The 17,450-nt window shown below is 38.9% G+C and overlaps 1 protein-coding gene across 4 annotated transcripts in view; it reads right to left on the bottom strand.

Annotated features, from left to right (window-relative positions):
* The window catches only part of KIAA1549 (KIAA1549 ortholog), a 141,588-nt gene that overhangs the window by 15,894 nt on the left and 108,244 nt on the right, over positions 1–17,450 (bottom strand). For 3 of the 4 annotated variants that reach the window (XM_033057075.2, XM_033057077.2, XM_033057078.2), the window contains 6 exons: positions 11,633–11,835; positions 8,187–8,311; positions 7,015–7,029; positions 3,473–3,678; positions 1,523–1,746; positions 239–383 (listed from right to left, as the gene is read on the bottom strand). In XM_033057075.2, the coding sequence (XP_032912966.1) occupies positions 239–383; positions 1,523–1,746; positions 3,473–3,678; positions 7,015–7,029; positions 8,187–8,311; positions 11,633–11,835 (918 nt within the window). The remainder of the gene's footprint in view (positions 1–238; positions 384–1,522; positions 1,747–3,472; positions 3,679–7,014; positions 7,030–8,186; positions 8,312–11,632; positions 11,836–17,450) is intronic. The other variant, XM_033057076.2, reaches the window with a different exon arrangement.

The raw sequence follows: 17,450 nt of genomic DNA, 5'->3' as shown, positions 1-17,450 counted from the left end.
AAATGAAAACAAGGCTTTGATTCTTGGCCTCTGTAACATCAAGGAATATGTGGCAGAATTTTACTGCTTAATAATGACAGACTGTCAATGAAATCCTTATTTCACTTTGATTTGGATACTAACTACATGACTGAAACTAACCATATCATATGGACCATAAACAGAAGGCCAAAAACCTGCCAATGTCACAACTGTCATCATTATCAGAACATTCCTGCCATTCAAGAGACATACATACAATATATGCAGAATTATTGACTCCTGGAGGCCTTTTGTATGTGCCATCACTGTCAGTTGTGATTAACCTGTCCTTTTCGGCATCAATTGGACTCCCATTTATCTGATGACGACGGCGCTGCTTGGGAGAACGTTTTGCACGAGAACTTAATAGGAAAAAAACAAAAAGCAGAGAGGGAGAGGCAAAGGTAGTCACATTCATTTTTTAAATTTTTCTTCTCATCCCACTCAAGGTTGAACTCCTCTGCCCATTTCCTCCAAGTCATCCTTGCCTCAGCCCCATTTCTCTTGCATTTCCCAGTTTTCCATACCAGTGCCACTAGGTAGCTCAAATCTCTTTCCTCAAGCTTCTCTTAGTAACACTCTCATTGGCAACTCTCCAAAGCATCCCATTCTTCCCTTAAATTCGCCCCAGAGTCACCTCCCTCCTACATTCATCTCTCCAAATAGCTGTGTTCCAGCTCTCCAGTCCAGTGTATGACACATCTGCAGCCACACAACAGACCACACTGCCAACAAGGCTTTATGTTTGCTATGGAGGGTTTAACCCCTTCAGGCAAACCAGCGGAGGAACCCACACCACTGGAGAAAAGCTATTTTCTATCAGTGCAGAAGCACCCACTGGGCACTAGTGCTCCAGGAACAAAGTGCCTTCATTCATAAGCCCGAAACAGAACCCAGGGAAAACTTTCTCTGCAAATACAAGGCCAAGAAGGCAGATCTGTGAGGCTGACAGATGCGCCTTATAACCTTTTATGTATTCCCTCTGGGTTATCTTATTGATTTGTGAATTTGCCTTTATCATTCAGAATCTTCATTCTTTTCAGGTTGTTCAAGGTTTTCCTTATTTTACATATTCTCGTCCCCTCTCCTGTTTTATAAAAATATTATTACTTGGTGGTTATATTACTTGCATCTATATTACTTGAAGGTTTCTTTTTTAGTGCTGATATTGCAATTTTGATCCCTCAACACCACACAAGAATTAGCCAAACAAATGGCAGAGGAAATACTAAATTGTTTTAAGACTATTTTCATACATTTCATACATACAAGAATTCACTGCTGAGACCTTGCAAAAAAATAACTTGAAATCAAAACAGAGTGGCATATACTGAAATAAATAGAAGTGTTTAGAACAACCCAATCTTTTCACCTATAGAACTCAAATTCAACCAAGCAATCCAAATGATTTTAAGCTCTGACAGTTAAAAAGTACAATTTTGATATAGTTTGGGCACTGACTGTAAAAGATAACTGCTTGTTGCATCTTTGAAATCCCTACCTCTTCCTGGGCTCTATGAAGACAGTAGGCACACTGCCTCCAGGGTCCAAGATCTTGTCAATCTGCATCTGTGCCTTGCGATATATTCTGTGCTGTTCTTTGGAGTCAACCACCACTACGTCATCCACCACTGGAAATTCATAGTGCCCTTTACGCTTGGCACGGAGGCGAATCTTATTGCGGTGATGCTCGATCTCAGATTTATGCCTCAGGGCTGTTTGTATCTTAAGGAAGGAGAAGAAAAAAGAAAGAGGAATATTTTTTCAGTTGCATTTTTTGCAAACCGGATTTTGCTACTTTTCTGTAAACCTCTCCTCCCCACCTCTCTGCCTGCCCCTGCCTCCCTCCCCTGATCTCTGAAGGACTAAAAGAAGTCACACAATTTATGAATGCACTTTCCTTCCTGGATATTTCACAGTCTCCCCATTGTCTCCCCAGGTAGACGTACTATTATACACAACACGATTGCCAGCACAGCAGGTACAATTAGAGGGAAGTGGCAGTTTGTTAACAAAAGGCAGGAGGAACACAAAAAACTCCTGCTGTCTGTCAGACATAACACTGCACTGAAAAAATAAGACTAACCAGTCTGTAGTCAGCTATGCTAGGCAAACAGATAGGTATTTGATCAACAGTGTTAAAATCTGCTACCTTTTCCCTTTAATGACCTTCATCACACAAGAAGCAGAACTTCAAGAGCCAACTGAGCTCATAACTCAGTGCCTCTGCTGTGCATGAGAGGCTGCCATACGCTCTGCAGAAACACAGCAGCAACACAAGGGCCCAGATGAACATGGCACTATCAGCTCTACATCATCTTGGAGGGTGAGTTCTCATATCTCTGTCCTACCTTTTTTCAAATTTCATGGAGCACCTGGGTAAAGCTGTTGTAGCATCACACTTTGTAAATCCTGGCCCAAAACCCACTGAAATAATTCTGATCACTGGTAAACACTTGAGCACCATATTAGGTAGCAACAGCTGCTCTGCCTATGTTGGACTAGTTCTGGAACACATCTGCATCAGCAAATTAAGAACCAAATAAAAACTGATTTTTGTGTATTCTCTCATGAAAATCAAAAAAATAAAAGCATATACGGGACACAAGTCAGACTTGCTCTTTATGCTTATAATTAGAATCATACATCTTCTGCCCATATAGAAAGATTTCTGTTTTCTGGCTCCTCTTGCCTCTGTGTCCTAGAGATACAGATTTTATATATATATATATTTGCCTCTCTTCAGTAAGGTACTGAGAAACACAGATTCTTAACTAGGATCAGTTACAGGTTTGAGTAATTTTCCACTCTGAATTATGAAAAAATGCCATCTTACACCCAGTACCAAACCAGGATCCAAGTATGTGCTACTGTCAGGCAGTGTGTGATATGGTTTTACAGTGCATCACCTCTCCTCATGCCCCAGGCATGCTCATATTCTGCTTACAGTAGCATGAGCCTCAGAGAAAGTAAGAAATTTTGTATGTTTACTGTCAGGTAAACACATTAGAAGTTGAAAACAATGAACTGGGCTGCAAATTCACACCCCAGAATGTTTTGAGATAACTTTTTATAACCAACATCCTGAGTTCTGAAAAGTAAAAGAGTGATGTAGAATGAAAACCAAGATGGGCCATATGTTCTACTTCTTATATGTTAATTAGCACAACTCTCTTTAAGTCATGTCCTGCTGACTAGCAAATGAATGTTAACCACAAAGGTATCATGACCATCAAATCCTCTCTATGTTTAAATTTTGGATTAGGCATCTCTTAAAAACATGTCGGATAATTTCTCTGGATGGAAATAGGATTATTCCGGTAACTCGTCAAGATTTAACTCCTCAGGAATTTACAAGGAACAACCAATAACAAGAAACTGGATACTTTTCACTTTCCCTTTGGCTAGGCATACAATCCTCCAAGAACATTCAAAGCACTTTCCAAAATACCTCTTTATTAATTTTGTTGGTTTCTGCTACTCGATCAGAGAGCACAGAGTTCTGAACCGGAGGTGCTGCCATGGGCTGCATGGCAATCAGCTGGATCTTGCTTGGGACCCGTCTGCTGGCGTCTGAGGAACGGGACATCCTGTCCACATGTTCAAAGATAGAGGCTGAGGAGTGCTGTTCATTTCCACTGCTGGTCTGAGGAGGTCCTAAATCATAGGAATCAATACAGAGTGAAGCAGTGCTGCCAGGGTTATCACAGTCAAATGTTAAGCTCTACAGATACTGCTCTACAAAACTATACCCTGTTTTCCATCTGTGTCTAATTTGCCCTACAGGCCTTCCAGCTGACTCACATTTAGTGTACAACAAATTTACCCTGTGGTTTGCAAATTATAAACATTTTCCCATTATATTTCCAGAAGGTGAGCTGTCATTCTTTATTTCTGTAAATCAAGCTCTTGGCACTTGCAAACCCCCAAAATCGCAATCTACTTTACTCCATAAAAAGCTGTTTAAGTACATTCTGCTAATGATTCCTCTTATCAGTACTTTAGGAGATGCAAATTGCTCAAATGGGGGTTCAAAGAGCATTGAAAGATGTCTCAATGCAAAATGCACTTCTTAAGTGATAGGAGTGATACAAGACAAATAAAAAATCCTTTAGAAATCCGCACAAAACACAAAGAATTTTACAGACGTTTTACTGATTAACACTTTAAAAGCAGGTGTTTTCTCTGTGACATAATAAATAGTTCACACAATAATAAGCAAGCTGCCTAAATACTATCATGTTGTAATTTGTTGAAGAGGTTGAACCAACTCAAATACAATCAGCAAAAGACACTATGAAAACCAGTATGCACGGAAATGCATCCCAGGTCCTGCCAACAGTTAATTACTTCAATAGAAATGGGACATCTCCCTCAAAAGTCTTGAAATCTACAGGATCACCCCAGTGATTTGCAGTCAAGTACAGATTAAGTAATTTTTTTTCTTAGTAATATTTTAAATCTAACTCAGAAGCTCTTATGCAGATGAGGCTTGCAAAAGCTATTGAAAACTTTCAAAATAACCTTTTGTCTTATCCATATGGTAAAGTCACACATTCTCAAACTGCTTTTCACCATGAAATACAAGCAATGAGAGATCAAGGCTTGTGACTTTCCCTATGAAGGAACACAACAGTGTTGAGGGACATAGCCCTGTATTTTTCCACAGACTTCTAATAAGGGGATGTGGTTCTCAGTATTCAAACTAGGACAAAAATCTAATTTGCTTCTAATACAGAATAAATTGTTTATCAACATGATCCAACTACAACAAGGGACAAGAAGGGAAATAAAACAGTCACTGCTGTTGCAACATGTGTTGATAACAGGATAGGGTTCAGAAGAGGAGTGGATCCTATCTTCTGCAGAAGGTCACAGTAGGTGACTTGCTCCTTTGCTTCCCTCCTCCAGCACAACAAGGGAGCAGGACAAGAAAGGAATAGTAAGACTTATTATATTCACAGCATACTACTTTTGAGCTGGAAAGCAGTCTGGCCACAAGTTAAGTGAAACCCCTATTCATATTTCTCAAACTTGATCTAAGCATTGTCAAACATACATGTTTATAAAAGGCATGCATCATTTATAAATGTGATTTCTCTGTATAGGTGTTCTTAAAAAGAAGGCAAACAGCTCCATTCAACATGTCTGTGCCCCACAGGTTTTGCAAGACATGAAGCCAAAGTGAAACATACTCATCTCTCTTCTGCAGCTATTTGTATCATCTTAACCATTTGTCATCTTCACAGCCTCATCTTCATGCACCTCTCAGCAGTGTGCAAGCATTGCCTCTCACAGAGAGAGGCATAAGATATATTAAGGAATTAGTGTGATCCCTCAGAGCAACAGTGTAGTCAACAGAGATCTGAACTTCTGCATCCATATTCTTTTTTACCTTTTCACTCTATCATCTATTCCCAAGCCCACTGACTGCCAACATAAAATTTTAAGGATATTTTTGTATTACTTGGTTAGCAAGGTCTAATACTTTCAATTACACTGAGCATTCACTCTGAATCTCTTTCATTTCATCCATAACTTTCCTTTGTACATACATAAACAAGTGTTTGGCAGGGACCTCTTAGCTGAAAGGGTTCTTAAACTCGTTTTGTAAAACAGAAGTCCCACTGGCAAATTTTGGTAAGGCCCTACAGTAACACCATATGTTACTCCTTTTTGCAGAAAAGATACACACAAAAAACCCTCATAAGCTGCATCTGACCTTTAAATCCTCTCTGTGTGCCTACATGTGTCTATAAATACCATGTGTCTATAAATATCAACCAAGATGGAAGTACAGAAAAGTAGATTAAGTCAGGAACAGCATAGCACTGTATACATACAACAAAAAGAGAAACAATTTCTAACACAACACATGAATGAGGTCCTGTAGAAGTTTTGACAGAGAGAATAAGCATAACTGCTCATTTCAAAGTTCTTATATTACACTACTATTCACATTTAGAAACTCTTCCTTATAAAGCTATCAGATGGCACTACATGCATGAAATTTATACTTCAGAATAATTCAGTGAGGCTAAAAAATAATGGAGAGGTACTTAATATCCCAATACTGTTCAGATCATGTTTTAACAACCATTCCATAGAGGTCACATGCCAGGATCAATGTTCATCACTGCTCCCTGAGTGGAAACCATTAATTGAACTGAAATGTCAGGAAGCTATGATTTCATATGGAAATATGGAGACAGAGAAAGGCTATTGCTTCCTGCACCCTCGAGAGACACAGCAACCAAGGTGCATAAGGTCTCACTGGAAATCAGATAGAGTCAATGGGATTCTTCAGCTCATGCATTGGTATCTTAACCATGCCAGAGAATGCAATTAGAGATAAATTTAACACAATTTCTTTGTATCCCAGGAGGTTACATTCCTAGGATGCAGTTGATGACTCATTACACCCACCAATGGAAAGCAGCATAGTACAGAAGGATGGACAGAAGGTTGGCTGCTATAAGATGGTCAGTGTTGCCAGAGGACACAGTCCTTATTTTATCACTAGATGTGCTCTACATTATCAAAGAAAGCTTTGGTCAGTTTTCTCCTGCCCTGTGTTTGCCCTGTCTCAATCCTGGCAGATAAAACACTAGTTCACAACAAAATATTTGTGTTTCTTTGCAGGCAGCTTGTGGGTTTTTCTGGGCTTTCAGTAACAACAGTAATTCTAATATCATCTACAACTTGTCTATACAAAGCTGGTTTCAGGACCAATAGCTGCCTTAGTTTTGCTTCTTTCACAGTGATGTTTTCCTCAAAAATTTGAAAGAATTGGGAGGAAAAAAATTAGAAAAATGTGCTGGATTACTATAATTTGTGTTACTGAGATTTTTTTATACTTCAATAGCTCAAAAGCAATTTTATTTTCTTATACTCAGAAGACAAACTCCTCCATCCTTATTTTTAAGACATAATTGCAGCTGCCCCAACACCCCTATTCATATTTGTACTCAACTATCAGCTCTGGTTACTTACCCACTCTGTTTGCTCCTGACAACATAAAGGAAAAAGAAGAGACAACACAGTAATTACGACAAATAATTTAGCTAGAATGGCAACTGGAAAAAAACACAGCAGTAAGATGATTGCATTTACTTTTAAATGAAATGCATGAACTTGGATCAAACTGCCAAATCTCAGCTGCACAAAAAGGGAACTGAATCTCCCATTTAGTAGACAGCTCTCTGCAGACAGTGCCTCCAATTCTGAATGCTAAGAATAGCCCCTATTATTTGCAAACTAGATGCACCAAATGCTGAAAAAATAGTCCATTTTACCCAGTAAGGTCATGATAGGTCAAAAGGACACACTTTACACAGTCTCCTCACTGCCTTTACTAGGTAATTCAGATGCAGCAAAGGTAACATTTCTACACCAAAAAGACATGTTAAATGTTACATGAAGTTTTAAGTCAGATAGAAAATGAAGAGACTAATTTGGAGTTCCCAGGTAAGAAGAAAGGGCAACAGAGCAACAGAATTCAAGTCAGATAGGTTGGAGGAACTCAAACCCTCCTGAGATGCTTTCCCATATTTCCAAATATATAAACATACATATTTTAGAGTACCTCCAAAAAAAATAATGGCACTTAAACTGGAAGTAAGATGGTTCTTTTAAAAAAAATACCAGTGTTATTAACAGAGTAGCACTGAATTTTGATCATTCTAATGTACAATCATGCAGGCATTTGGATGATTGAATTACAACTCATTTGTAACACTTTCACCTCTGGTATTTTTTTTTTCATATCACTTTTCCAAAGTTCCTGTTACAGATGGACCCCCTTGGTCTGAAGTCCTGCTGTGACCCCTACTGCCCATGTAACTGTCTGCAATTCTGCTACCATGAGAGACACAATTAGGAGGAGCCCAGCTGGAAAGTTCTGCTGGGGGTGTGTGTGGGACAGAAGGAGGCAAGATTCATTCCTGCTAAGCCATTTGTTTCAAAAGCTTGCTGGAATGGAAGGAATGTATAGCTCTTCAGTTTCAACAGAAGAAACTAAACCAAATATGAAGGGATTTTCTGGAGCAAGAAGCAGAAAAATCAACAGTCAAGATTAGTTTAGAAAAGTTACAGCACCAGAGTAACTCCTCAGCCTGAGTAAAGTACTAGAGCACACAAGAAGAAAAAAACAAAAACAAACAAACCCTTCTTCACTGCTCTTCGTGGCTTGCCCTCGTTTGCAACAGTTGATGGTCTTGCAGTTTCTTCTCCTGTCTCTCTCCCGCTGGATTGTTCACTTGCTGTGGATTCAGCATCTGATGGGGAAATTCTGCCACAAACATACAAAACAAACCAACCAACATGTAACACAAGTTTGCAATGGGGCATAATTCTCACACACAAAGAATTCTGTGCTAAAATATCTTGTGAAGTCTGCTAAACTTTTCCTCTGTTTATAAGTAAATTTATAATACATTATTATAGCTAGATATTCATTGCCATGATGTAACCATCATTGTGTGAAAAATGACTGCAACACAATTCACATGTGACAATATTATTTAGTAATCTTTCCTTTAAAATACGCTACAAGAAAATTGCATTTGTAAAGCAATTTACCCTCAGAAAGAAAATAATTATAATTAGGAATACAAAACCCACATAGGCAACTAGTCTAACATCCAGCCTTGGTGTTCTCTTGTTAACAATACAAATCTATGTGAATATTTTCCTGATTAGTCAAATGTAAGGCAATTCAAAAATACTTCATTTATGTATTTATTCCATGCAGTCACACAATTCTTAAGAACATTTGTTAACCAAAAAATTACAATCTCAGTGCTTGCAGCTTTTGTAGGCAATATAGAAAAAATAAAAAAATCATTATCTTCTCCAACAAAATACTTCAGCTGTAAAATTATTCTGATAGTATAAAAATAGAAAAAACTACAGGGCCCACACCACTGCCTGACACCAAAGCCTGTCTTCACATGGGATCAGCCTTTGTGATAGTGTCTCTAGTGACCATTTTGTCTTGTGAACACTTGTATTCTATTCTGTCAGGGAGTTAATAATAGAGAATATGCACATGTCTGTGCATTAACATCCTTAGTGGAGGATTTGCTTGGGCTAGATGGGTATCTGAACTAGTTACTGAGGCTCTTGGCTAAACATCAGCCTGCCTGAGCTCACACACTAAGATAACTATATGCAGCCTGACAAGTCCATTGAAGTTAAATCTACTCCTCGCAGCTCTGAATTCAACTCCCCTTTTTCTCCTCCCTAAACAATGCCCTGATCTGCAGGACTATAATACTAATGTCACATCCCAATTAAAAAAAAATAATAGCAGGGAAAAGAGAATAAATGGTCCTCAATGAGCTTGGAGATATTCATCACTGCATCTTTCTCTATGGGAGGGAGGGTGTGCAGAGCTATCATCTCCATCATCTGTCCTGGTTCAGCAGAGTACAAGGCTGGAGTTCTGTATCCAGATCTCCTACTGACTTTCTGTTTGATCTCATTCCGCTCTGCACTTCCCTTCATACTCTTTTCTCAGCGTATCCAAATTATCACCAGGTTATAGAAACATAAATAGTGTTGAGCCAATGTCAGCCATTTCTTGTAAGTGCTGAGGAATATGCAGTGGTATACTCTCAAGTCAAAAGCACAGGTCCAACTCTCAGCTGGAACCTAGGGATGCTGAGCTTTCTGAACTCAGCTGTTCTTGTTTGCTGTTTCTTACAGATATAGAACGAGTACTCATATCACCACTAGATTTCCTGGCATGTAACATACAATCCTGAGTTGAACTGTGATGAACTGAGTTCTGTATTTCCTCACAAAACATCAAGCAGATAAACCCAACACAACACAGTATGATACCATTTCAACTTCTGCCTTGGGGAATAAATGCTTCAAATCACAAGCTGACATGGGCACATCAGCATGGCAGGGAGACGATGGCAACATCTCCACAGTTAAGCCTAAAGGAAGATTTGTTTTGAAGGGAATAAGGAGAAAAGGGAGACTGTTTTCTGAAAACATTTCAAGTGTCTGAACAACAGGTCAGTCATTCTCACCTCTGTGCCTAGGAGATCACAGAACAGATAGTCTTGGAAACTACACTAAGGCACGTGAAAAATAAGGGACTTGGTGACAGCCAACATGGCTTCACTAAGGGCAAATCACATCTGAATTACCTGATGGCCTTCTACAATGGGATCATGGCACATCATTAGAATGTTTACTTCTGAAATTTCTCCTGCCTAATTTTCTAAATTATTCCAGACCAAACACAGTAGTAACATCAAATTTATAAACTTCTTTCATAAGTTATATAAATATAGATGCCTTCCCCCATGTATCACCTCTGTCCTAGGCCACTTCTGAACTTATTAAAAGAAACACAGAAACACTTGTCTTTCAGATTTATATTACTTTGTTTTAATTTATGTAAGCTACACCAAAACTAGCATAGTTCATTTTTCTTCCATTATTTTCTAGTTTTGCCCACCTTCCACTGTACCACTGGCAGTCTCCTACTTACAAGGCCTGTAGGGAGTTAGGAAGACAGGCTTAGCATCTGGAGGGTGGAAACTGAGCTTTACGAAGCCCACATGGGGAAGATGAAGCACGGATCTTAAGACAACTGGGGTTTTAGAAGAAGCACAGAAGGCTGAACAGAGGAGTAAGCTGTGTTGCAGAGACCTGCAGCTCAGTCAGAATCACCATTAGTTTCTTTCTCAGTTCATCCAACACTGCCCTTGATTGTTTTTTTTTTTCTCCCACTGTGCAGTATCACATAGGTATAAGCACAGGGAATGCAGAGCTGGAGACAAGGAAGTGTGAGAGCGAGGGAGAGAAAGAATTACTGGAAAGTGTAGTTCACAGGGGATCTTCTCAGCGTTCCATTTTTTTCCCACGTGTTACCTTCTACATTTTTTTGTGCACAGATCCATCTCTGTTACACAGCTTTGTTACATCATGTATCCTACAAACAGGACTTTTTCCAGCAAGGGACAGTCACATCATGTGATTATTGGAAAAGGTTAGGAAAATGCTGATGGTTGATAGACCCTTTTCCATTTGCACAGCTGTGAATTACCATTCCTTTTTCTGAGTAAGGCCCATTTGCTACAAGACTTCCCCCAGATAATCATAAGTAACAACATTTCTGCATCTTCCCTGAAGTTTGGAGATACGGCTTAGTTTTGGAAATCCCAACTCTTCATACATGTATTGATCACTATCAATGTGATTGAAACAGATTACTTTTTGTCAGTGGCTTTCATTTGTTTTTAACTACCCTTTGGCTTCGTAGCTGGAGACCACAAAGAGACTGCATTGGAAAACACAGACCTGGTGATTCCAGTGAACAGGCTTGAATGACTTGACTCCAGTCAGCTCAGCAGTGTCTTAAATACCCCTCTTAACTGGGTATGTTCCCTTTAAAAGAAAAATGAACACTAAATTCTCACAACCTCGTACTAATGAGTAGTCAGGTGTAACAGTGGTGGGTCACTAGAAAATGTGAGTTCCAGAGCTCCGGAACAGCTCTTTCCACTGAAATTGCCCTAAAAATACAGCAATCGCTAGCCCTTAATAAAGTGTTGTCTACTACAATTTGTTTTTATCTCTGTGAACTGACCTCCCTCTGTGTCGAACAGTCTTTGAAGGCTTTGTGGAAATCTTGGATTTGGGGCTGGGCACATCTCCATTTTCAGATGGGGTAGTATCCTTAATAGGTCCTGGTAAAGGAGCTGGCTCATGGATAATCAGGACATCATCTTTATTGTGCTGGCCCAGATGCTGTTTAGCAAAATCAAAGCCTTTCACGCTGGGGGCTTGTAGCTGTGAGAAAAGAACAAAGACAAGAAACAGGAACAGTAAATGAGAATGAGTACAAAGGCTTTGGTTCAGATCTGCAAACAATGGCCACTGGAGAGGATGGTCAGGCTATGGTAGTCTCAGGAATGAACATGAGAGCACCAGGGAAAAGAAAAAGAAACTCTCCACAATTCTGTCACTTTACTACAGTATATGATACACAGTTTAAAATTCCAAATCAATAAAACTAGTTTAAAAATAGACTTCTGACGCTGCTACTATTTTTACAGCTATTTATTTAGATTTAATCATTGTGTGAGGAGCTTTTTGTGTACTTGTGGGTGCAAGGCTGTAGACACCTGTGTACAGATTGAAATGACTACTACCAGCAGGTCTTGTTTTCATTTCTTCCAGCCAAAATGGATGGATGATTTTAAATAATTTGAATAATGTCACTGTTGTTCTTTCTCATTTTGAAATCCCCAAATCTGAGAGTGTTTATACAAATGCCTAGTTCATCTGATGAAACATAAACGCTCTGCAGATCTGAGTTATACAGCAGCCTGGTAAGGACTTGTCAGCTAGTATTGATGCCTCCAGAAAAAAACCCTGAAAATCTCTTAGGAATTTCATACTGAACAGACAGAAAAATATACAAAAGGCTTTGGAATTTAGAGAAATTATCCTGAAGATTTTATTCAATGGGCATCTTGCTTAAGAAAGACACAGAATTTAGCCTTTTACTTTCATAATTGTATTTATAAAAAAAGCTAATCTCACCTTATCTGTGACTTGATTCAGACTTAATCAAGGCTCAAAGTTTCAAGCTCTCTGCTGAGTTTTTGGGGGCTTTGGAGTAATTGGAAAATCTGAAGAACTAATTAAGAGAAAGTTTTTCTTCAAACCCCACTCAATTCTATGTAGTTTGGAAGTTGAAAGCAGAAAGAAATGTTGACAACTCCAGTTTTTGAAGCACATGCACACACAACCTGCTGCACACCACATATACAAAATCCTCAGTGTGTTCCTAGAGCTGATTTCCTGCAAAGTGAAGCATGTGCTGGAGTGCATTTTTGGGTGTGTCAGGTTCCAGATGTTTAAATGAACCCCCTTTCATAAAGCTTGGCATGCCAACATAGCAAACTGCAAACAGACTCGTCTGATACCATGCCAAAGATAAGCTTGCCTAAGGAATATTCTGAAACAATCTCTTCAAAATATTTTCTCAGCAAGCAAACATTTTCCAAATGGTTCTTAGAAAGGGCAATGCAGTTGAGCAAGATGCCCATTTAAGCCAGTAGATGGCAATAAAAGCTCTTCTGTAAAATCCAACAGTTTATCTGTTGAGGTTTTGGAGTTAATTTCTCACAAAATGAGTAAGCTTATTATTTTAACAAATCTGGATGTCTTCTGATATGTCCATTTGTCCCGGGCTTTAAAACAGTCCCTTCAATTCAGCATTATGGGTTATTCAGTTTTTGAATTTATGCAGATAACTGCAACCACTGATTCAAAAGGGCACTGGGGAGCTACACTAGGTGGAAGTGTAATTGTCTCTCCATTTTTTGGAGTCATCCAGTGGAGCCTTTCTGAAATTTCCCCCCTTCAGATGTTAAACATTTGTCTTCAGGATCTTGCTTACTAAATAAAATCCCTGCCCAAACCCCTCCAAAATACTTGTGAAGACAATCTTTTCACTTTTGCTGTCAGAATTATCAGGCCAGTTTGCACCACTTTGATTATTGAAACTTAGTCACCCCACCTCACTTACAGCCTGTTAGAAGTTATATCTATTCTCCTAGAAGATATTCCTCTGTATGACACTTCCTTTGAACCTTCAGTGGCTTCCCTTCTTCTAACCCTTTCATATTGCCCCCTCCTGCCTGCACAGCCCTGCTGCTGCTTCCTGATGATCACATCCTCTATTTCATGACATACCCCTCCACAGACTCCAACCTCCTTAGCTCCAAAGATGATGACACTCTTCACCCTGTGCTAGGCACAATTATTCCACAAAAAAATCTGGTGGTGCTCTACCCTTTTCTTATAAACCTGCAAAGTTACTACTGCTTTTTGAATTAGTTTGATGGGTGGGGTGAGGAAGGGCAACTGAAGAGACAAACATTTCAGGAATACTGAAGTAACCAGTATGGTTTTACTAAGACAGCTGCATGTCTGAAGCATGAACTTCAACTTATCTTAGAATCACTCTAGCAGACTGAGTTTGTAAACCTGTTTGGGAATAAAAAAATCATACAAAAATATAAAATTTTCATCTTTTAACTTTGAATAGTCTTAGCTGTAGTTGCAGTCCAACATAACCTTTTATCTAAGCACAATCATGGCAGCAGATATATTTATGTGTACGTGCACATGTGCCACAGCATATGTATCCATGAATGTTTATCTGCAGACAGACCACACAGCAGCTGAATTAAAAGGCTGTCAGTACTGCAAAGACCAGCACCCACACTGTAAGAAATGGCAGCTAAGATTATCCGAAACAACCACAACTGGATCCTCTCAAACACAGCATTGCAATAAATTCATGAGTTAGAACATCATAAATTCAGTTCTGTCACAGGAACCCTCTTGCTCTCTCCCACCCTGCTGGATCCTTGGCACAGACTGGGCCTTCTGCTATTAGTCTAAGTGGGGCAGAATGTAAGAATGTTATTTGCAAAAGCAGGATCCCCATCTCATTTCACACAGAAGCTGGCAAACACACACTGAAAGGAGAAGGGGATGCAAGATGAGTCTTTTATGCATGTTTGCAGCTAGAGTGGCTAAGACTTTAGGGTTTCATGGACACTTGCTGGCAACAGAGGACAGTCAATCTCAGCTATCACCACCCCAGGCACCACAGAACCTATAACTATATTTTCCTTAAGTGGGAGCCATGTAAACTCCTCAGCTGGTCTTTCTCTTTCTTGACAGGCAGAACCATTCTCTCTCTGCCCCACTCTTGCCTCTCCTCCTCCTGCCAGTTGCCAGTGCCAGTTTATAGCATGCAAGAACCAGAGGCTCATCAGTCTTTACACTTTTAACACCTGGTGTTGTAACAAGCTCTGTGTAACAGAAGAGAGAAAAAACCCTCTCAGCTTTACGGTACAGCTCTACAGACCTTATAAACGCAGAACTGGTGTAAAATCCTCTGAAAATTTAACTTTAAATCTCTAACAAGTCTTTTTTGACCCCATGCAAACATTCTCCTGAAGTTTTAAACTTAAGCCAGAAACTGGCAGCTCCCCACAGAATCAGCAAAAGCATTTCCCTCATACCAAACAACCTTCTTTGCTTTCTTTCCTTCCACACCCTGCACCCCCCTAAGGCTCAGAATGCACACTAGAGCTTCTCCATGACAATTTTCAAAACTTACTCTAAGGAAAAAAAACTCTTCTCCACATCTTAAAAAATAGTTTCAGTATAAAATTGATACTTGAATGGCAATTACCTGAATGCTTCAAGTTTTTCAGAGTTCTGTGCAGCCAAACACTTCTAGATATCTCCTGCTTAAAACTTAAGTTGGCACTACCAGCTCCAGCCAATAGAGACTGTATGCACGTGTATATATATTTGTGCATATGAATGAAAAACAGAGAAAAATGTGACAATACATACATATACAACATGATACATGACTGAATACGAAAAGTTGGTCCTCAAAAATGATAAAATCACTTACTAAAAATAATATTATTTGAAAAACAGAAGTACTAATAGGATTATTAGTAGAAATAACACTGACATAAGCCTGCTTTGTTTTCTCAAAAACACAATCTATGCTTCTCATAATTCTCCTTGCAGATCACAGCAACATTATGACTTTCAACTGAAAAATGACAGGAGCCAAAACCCACATTTTCAGTGAGAAGTGTCTGAAGGACACAGAATCACAACTCTACTTTCTTCAAGACCAGACAGACAGATCACTGACTCAGTGAAATAAATGGTGTTACTCTTGACTGAAGAAGTTTCCAACATTTTCTTAGAAATTTCTGTGTGCCATCTGCTGAATTCTGTTTTCTTTGTAACAAGTTATGTAAAAGGTTGTGTCACCTCTGCCCATCTTGGGACTGGTAGTCAGGACACCATGTGTGGATCAGTCATCTACTGCTCCTACATTAATCACCACCAAGAAAAAAATGCAGTATCTTTCTGAGAGCACTTTTAAAATTGTGCTGGTATTGTTATTTGCTCAGGTACTGAAAATGAGCATCTTTTCACCAGCCTCAGGTGCCTTTACCCAGGACACCACAAAACCAGTCTTGGCAAGGATTTCTTGTTTTAAATGTAAGTTGTTAGGGGTTTTCATTTATCTTTAGTATTTGTGAAAGGGAAAGAGATAAACTACTTGGAAGCTCACCACCAAAATGAACATGTCTAAATTACTGCACTCATAAGGAAACATATTATTACACAAATATAGAACCTGCCAAAATCTTAGAGAAAGATGATTTCATATTGCTAAGTCAAGAAAGTTTTTAATTCTATTGTTACATATTGAATGAAAAAATAAAAAACCCCAAAGAAACCAGTATTTGAAGCTCAATTCACAGAAAAATCAAATAATTTCTGCAGAAGCCTAAAAAATCTGTGCACCTCAGTCAATTGTTATTGCATAAAAGCAGGTAATAGTTTCAGTGTTGTTCAAGCCACTGAAATACAAAATATTTGCCAATATATTGTTTTGTTGGATACAGAGATGCACAAGGAATGTCAACAACCTGTGTTCTCAAGAAAGAAATGCTTCTCACAGATCAGTGAATAATTTCAGCAGAAAACAGAAGAAATACACTTAGCATTCTCCCTGTAGTTCCTATAAGCAGCATTTAAATTTGGCCATAATATGAAGAATAGTATAATAAGACAATTTTCTACATACATTTCTCAGGAAACAAAGGAGCTAAGCATGTGCTTTAGTGTCATTGCATAACCTGTGAACAGGACAAGAATCCCTACAAAGAAGTCCTGCTGACTTACAACCTTACTATAATATTAGCATATGGAATGTTACAGGATAAACAAAGCTTTCAGGAAAAAAAAAAGCAAGTCTACAAGCTTAAACATAGCAAGACAATGAGACATGCTGTTCTTAAAATTAATGAGGGTTGAAGACATAAGTCAGTGTGATTTAGGACATCTTAAAGCTACTACACATTGCCAAGTGACTTCACAACGTGACATTCACAGTACCAAACTCTTGTCCATATCCCCAGGGCACCATAAGGTGTTAGTGTGAATTCACGTAGTACTCTCATGATGCATCAAAAAAAGATAACAATTTGTAGTCACTTGTGTGCTTGGTAGCATCTTCTTAATTTTGACTCTTTTTTCACTATGTGTCTACTATCTCGTCCAAGAAGTCATCTACATCATCTTCCCACAAGGATCATTCAACCATATGGTTTGCACTCACTGTTCCACAAGATATTCAAAACACCTACCAGTCTACCAATAAGTAAGAATTTAGAAATACTGAGGCATATTCACCTTTCAGAGTCTCATTTTCTTATTCAGCTCATTTTTCTATTATCATTCCTACCTATCTTTCCACATAAGTACAACCCCTGTATTTTTGTTTGCATTGCTCTCCTTTGACATAACCTCCTTCAGGATGATGGTCAGGGACTGACTGC

This window comes from Catharus ustulatus, chromosome 4, assembly GCF_009819885.2.
Source record: "Catharus ustulatus isolate bCatUst1 chromosome 4, bCatUst1.pri.v2, whole genome shotgun sequence".
Taxonomy (NCBI): Eukaryota; Metazoa; Chordata; class Aves; order Passeriformes; family Turdidae; genus Catharus; species Catharus ustulatus.
This window is presented reverse-complemented; position numbering and strand designations above follow the sequence as displayed.